Source organism: Austrofundulus limnaeus, unplaced genomic scaffold (genome assembly GCF_001266775.1).
Source record: "Austrofundulus limnaeus strain Quisiro unplaced genomic scaffold, Austrofundulus_limnaeus-1.0 Scaffold1997, whole genome shotgun sequence".
Taxonomy (NCBI): Eukaryota; Metazoa; Chordata; class Actinopteri; order Cyprinodontiformes; family Rivulidae; genus Austrofundulus; species Austrofundulus limnaeus.
The window spans coordinates 10,636-16,477 of record NW_013954399.1 but is presented as its reverse complement, the minus strand read 5'-3'; the positions used below and the strand labels follow the sequence as shown (position 1 = coordinate 16,477).

At 48.2% G+C, this 5,842-nt stretch overlaps 1 protein-coding gene across 1 annotated transcript; it reads right to left on the bottom strand.

The window, feature by feature from the left end:
* Positions 1–1,742: 1,742 nt before the first annotated feature.
* Positions 1,743–5,822, bottom strand: skida1 (SKI/DACH domain containing 1). Its single transcript, XM_014034162.1, has one exon. The coding sequence runs from the start codon at positions 4,261–4,263 to the stop codon at positions 2,140–2,142; it is 2,124 nt and encodes a 707-aa protein (XP_013889616.1). The 5' UTR covers positions 4,264–5,822; the 3' UTR covers positions 1,743–2,139.
* Positions 5,823–5,842: the final 20 nt, after the last annotated feature.

The window sequence follows — 5,842 nt, the reverse complement described above, 5'->3', positions numbered from 1 at the left end:
CTGTAAAACAGCAATTATGCTGAGTCAGGCTTGATTTTTAATAATCTTTTCCCGTTAAATAAATAAATCAAATCAATCAAATCAATGACACGACTGACCCACATAAAACTGGCAGTTTGTCAATAATATATAAAGTTTCTGTTTGACCTGTTTTCAGTCACTTCCTGTTTCCGAAGTTAACCCACGTGCTAGCTGGCGCAAGTTTAGCACTTGAGAATATTTTCTTATTTGTTTGTTTTTATCAAGTCTTCACAATGAGTATCTTTAAAAAAAGGATGCACAAGTTTGAGCCTTATAGGATCCTACGAGTGAAAGCACGGCTATGACATCATCTGCTGGTTCTGGGTTTGTTGTGATCCAGGCTAAGCTCCTGCTGCTGCACGGCTCTCGGGCCTCCCCTTCTCTCTTCTGTGTTTTTGTGTGTGTGGCCGACAGCAAAAAAAAAAAAGGGGGAAAAGAAAAAAGAAACTCAATTAGCAGAGCGTGTCCTGCGCCGCTGCAGAACAACATGGGACACATTCAGTTAAAAATGCAGCTTCAGCCCCGTTCATTCAGAGATATATGTACACACAAGCAGCTGCGGCGGCCATATTTGTAAGGGAACAACAACAAAAAAGGAGCTACATTCAGGATGCATTTCACATATAAACAAAGCAACATTTCCAACAGTCAGGGCTGTGTTTTCATTCTTTGTCTTTAAAATGAGGGGAAAAAAACACGAAATTCAAAGATAAAAGGGAGACAGGAAACTGTCTGAAACCCTGATGAGCTGAAAAAAAAAAGATGCAAAACAGTCCCAAAGTGCAGCATTTGTGTCTGAGTGTTTTGTGCTTATTGTTTTTGTTGCTGTTTCACTAAATATTTGTTGTGGATTACGTGTCATTATTTACTGTTTTGCATTTTTTTTTACTATGATGTGGTCAGAGGAAAGTCAGGAGGAACACAAAACCCATCTCATCCTGCAGACCTCAGCGTAACGAGCCTTATTCTCTTTTTTCTTGTTGTTTTTGATTGTCTGTACATAAGGCTTCTTGTGTCTGGGCTTTTACCTTTTTTTTTCTGAGACGAATTATTTAAAAAAAGGAAATAATAAAACTGAAAACAATAAAAGCAATCCTAAATTCAAAATAAACTCATTACAAGCTATGAAATCAAATATTTTTAAAAATACTTTGAATTTTTTTGAAGTGACGTTTACTCGGATAGTGAAACGTGGGTACGCACTCAATGTAAACAAAGCGCTTTTATCAGYACTTTGCTCAAAAAAATTAAAAATGTACAATATAATAAAATAATCTGACTTCTTAATCCCAAACATGAACTTTGTTGACATTTTTTTAGTCACCTCAGCTGTTTTTGTTGTGAACAAACAGCCAAATTTTACTTTCCTTTTTTGTTTAATTTAAAGACTCATTAACCATCATAATGAGCAGGAAGCTATTTTTTTATTTGTCTTCATGGCTCTGCAATGAGTAGCTTTAAAATAATTAAAAAAAGGTTTTAAAAAATTACAACCAAAGCTCACAATCAGCAAGAATAAATTCCCTTTAAACCAAAAATAAAGGCGTAACAGGAACTGATTGATAAATCAAGTAGAAATAATTCTTACAGTACATTTTGACCCCTCTTGAAAAATAAAAATATTAAAATTAAAAAACAAACAGCGCTGATTCATAAAACAGACCCCGTGGCACAGAGTGGAGAAACCCTGATTTTTTTTTTTTTTTTTTTTTTTTTTTTTTTTTTATTTACAAAGTTAACAGTCCCTGCCAGGTTAAATGTTGCCACATTCAAAAGAATGCGATTTTTTTATTTTCGTTTTTTTTTTTTTACATTAAACCCTGCAAACACTCCAACAGGTCGAGCACATCAGCAGGAAGAAACAAAAAGAAAGAAAAGAGTTCAGAAAGCAAACCATATTGCTTGAATTGGTAGCTTATTTGAAAAACATGACTCCACGGAGCTGCGGGTCCTGTTGGTGCTTCATGTGCGGCTCCTCTTCCAAACAAAGCGGGATGGAAATCCAGACAAAATGGGGGGGAAAAGGCAAAAATGGCGAGCTTTGTAAACTCACTTTAAGAGGCAACGATTATGTTGGGGCTCCTTTTTTTTCAAACCCCCCTCATAAAAAAAAACAGCTCAGTATTTCCTGGTCCTGTGCAGTGGGGGAGGGAGGATCTGGCCGCCTGGCTGCCACCTCCACACGGGGTGGGACGGAGGGGGAGGCCCGGGGCCCCTCAGCGAGCTCAGGGAGTGCGCGGGGCACAGATCCCCGTCGCTGCCCACAGCGAGCGACGGCGGAGCCGGGAAGTTCGCCATCAGGCTGAAAGGCGCTTTTGCGGGCGACGCCGCCGCGCTGCGTTTGCGTCGGCTCCGGAGATCCTCCGCGTCCTCGCAGCCCGCGGGACGCGAGGAGGASGAAGAGGAGGAGGAGGAGGAGGACGGGGAGGAAGAGGCAGCCTTGTTGGGTCGCTTTATCCTGGATATTCGTGGCTTTTTGTTCCTCTGTCCCTGAGGCCTGCAGGCTTTGTGGCTCTGCTCCCCCTCCTCCGCGCGCGCGGCGTCCTGGCTGCATTCCTGAGGGCCGCAGGGGGACCTGGGGGCCACGTCTGGACTTCTGTCTCCTTTACATTTGACCGCGCCGGCCTGGCTCTGGTATTCATATTCATCCCAGCTCTCCTCCACTTTAACTTTCACGCTGTGGAGGATGAAGGGGGCCGTCCTGCCTGCGCCGCCGCTGCAGTCCGGATGGGGGGCCGCGCTCACGGGGGCTTCATCCGGCTCGGTTTTTATTTTTTTCAGCGGGGCGCAGGTGCCTCTCGACTCCTTTTTGTCCGCGCATTTCTGCGGCTTGCCGGCGTCAAACTGTGCGCCAAGTCCCGAGAGGCGCTGGCTGGGAAGTCCCGAGGTCCTGCGTGACAGAGGAGAGGCCTCAACCAAACCCTGTCCCTGTGAGTGAGAGACCAGGTCTGCCTCGACCCGGTCCGGAACGGCCTCGCGCAGCTTCTCCTTTGCGGGTTCAATAAAAATGGCTGTGGATGAAATAAAGTGGGTTTCGCTGCGTAAAAAGTCGTATTTTGGATGTTTTTCATGTCTGCTGTCTCCTGTTTGCGCATCCTGACCCGGAGTCCCGGGTTCTGGTTGGTTCTTGTACTGAAAGGTGGGCTGCAGAACCAAAGGTGCTTTCCCGGTGCCGAGGCCCACCCGCGCCCGTCGGAACCGGATGCTCTGGAGCGAAACACGGCTGGACACCGAGCTGGAGTCGGACTGAGAGGAGCAGCTCTCCTCCTCCTCCTCCTCTGAACTGACCTCTGAACTTTCCGTGTCCTCCTCCTCGTCCTCCTCATCCTCCTCCTCCTCAGAGCCGCTGGTGCTGGTGGAGAACCCGGATCCGAAGTCCGAGTCGGGACAGTCCGAGGAGGCGCTGGACTCGGTGTCGCTGCTGAAGCCCTCCGGGAACTGGTGATGGTGGTGGTGGTGGTGGTGGTGATGGTGGTGGTGGTGGTGGTGGTGATGAGGCCGGGGGTCCAGGTAGAGGTCCGGGCTGAGGTGGAAGGCGGTTTTGGGCTGGAGGAAGAGCACGGGCTGTGCGTGCAGGGGATGGTGCGCGTGCCTGCTCCTGGCGCCTCCCTCGCGCCTCTTCCTTTTGTGAGGCGGCGGCTCGGGGCGGAACAGCAGCGGCTGCCGGGGAAACGCGCGCCTTTGGCTCCAGGTGACGCAGCTCCCCGCGCTCCTCTCGGTCTCGTAGTTTTTGGGGTGCTTGCGGCCGGACTTGGCGGAGGAGCGGCGGCTCCGCCCGCGCGCCTTCTGGTAAAACTGAGATAGTTTGGAGTCGGTGAGCCGCGCAGGCAGCTCGCTCCTCGGGACGCCGCGCAAACTCAACCAAAGTTTCTCCTTCCACAGTTCCTCCTCCTCCTCCTCCTCCTCCTCCTTCTCCTCGTCCTTCCTGCGGGTGGACCTCAGCACGCGCTCCGTCTTGCACGAGACGTACAGCGCCTCCACGTCCTCCCGCGAGATGAGCGTGCATTTGGCGGCGTGGAAGGCGATGGAGTTGATCGCCTTGAGCTTGCGCAGCTCCTCCAGGTCGCACTGGTGCTTCTTCACGCGCAGGTGGTCCATGCGCTTGTGCACCGTGGTCCGCGGGATGTTCTTCAGCAGGTCGGTGAAGACCTGGGACAGGGCGAACATCTGCTTGCCTTTGATGAGCAGGTAGCCCAGCCGCACGCCTTGCATCTCTTCGAAGCCGCACTCCAGGTCTCCCATCGCTCTCTGGGTTTTATTTGATCTTTTATTTAAAATTTTAAAATGGCACAGGGAGGGGTGCGCGCGAGCTCAAGGCATCCTGCTCGCACTTTTTTTTTTAATCCATCCTGTCTGCCGCCGCCGCGTCACCAAAAAGGCAAAGTTTGACAGTTAAATGGATCCGCTTCTCCTCGCCGCGCGCACCGCTCCGGCATGCTTGCTCCGGGAGGGGGTGGGAGGGGAGGAATGGATGGAGGAGCCGGGGCTGCTGCTACCTGCCTCTGCCGGCTCCACTCCCCTCTCTCTCTCTCTCTCTGTGTGTCTCTCTGCTCGGCAGCAGGACAGAGGGGAAGGTGTAACACCGCTGCCTCAGCCAGAGGGATAAAATAGAAGAGGAAGAGGAGGGGAGGGGGGCAGGGAAAGGAAAAGGAGGAGGGAGGGAAGAGTGAATCGGAGAAATAGGAGCTAAAAAAGCAGCTGGCTTCTTCTGGCTGCTCGACTGAGCGCCGTGGATAAAGGGGGAAAAAATGATAAGAGGAGGAGGAGGGCAGGTCTGGAGACACCTTCATCAATTAATGCTGCCGGAGTCGACGCCCATTGGACGCCGCTGACAGGTGATGCAATAAAAAAATGGACCCCCGCCCTCCCCATTTCCCTTCCAGACCCCCCTAACCATGACGGTRGTTTGAAACCGTCTGCAGTTTGTGAAAAAAAAAGCTGAAATATTCAACCCCTCTGTTCCACTGCATGACCAGAAATAAAAAGCTGCAGCAGACTGGCAGATTTCTTTTTCATCACAACAAAAGACGCACAAAATGTGCGTCATTTTCTAAACATCTCCCGTTTAATTTGGTTAAATGTTGATTTTTTCTTCTTTTTTTATCTGCTGACCCATTTTCTAATGATGAAATCAAACAGTTGCTCCTGAATTATATAAAGAAGGTGCTGTTTAAAAGAGTTCACTCCTGCGGTTTTTCCAGATATGCGATCTGAAATGCGGGTCTGCWCTCAACGTAAATAAACGCGACCGAATCGTCTGAAAACCACYCTGAGGTTTGAGTCGTGATGTTACAGGGTGGTGCGCAGAAGCTCTTCTGGTTTGACCTATTTTCAGTCTGCGCTGCTTTGCCTTCCAGTCACAAACGTTTAAATTTAATGTCAAAATAGAGATATATATTTAAAATAATGTGCAGATTTTTTTTCCCTCTTTTTTATTTTTGGTTTGGTCTTCGWATACCTTGGAATTTATTATGTGAAGTCATGAATAAATTAATTTATTTATCATTTTGTTCCCTTTGGACCGTTATGTTTTGACTGCAAAATAAAATAACATTTAAGTCTAATGATAATAATAATAATGACGGTGACGTAATGAGGTCTTGTGAGGTATTTACACAAGCAGCAGGGAGGAAAATGTGAAGTCAGGGCTGCTTTTCCCCCCACATGTTTTATTTTTATGTTACGCAACACGTATGTGAACAATTCTAAATGATTAAATAATTGTATTTTTTTTCTTAAACAATTGGAGTTTTAGGGACAATAACCTCCAGCGGGGTCAGTGAACGCACCACACACACACACACACACACACACACACACA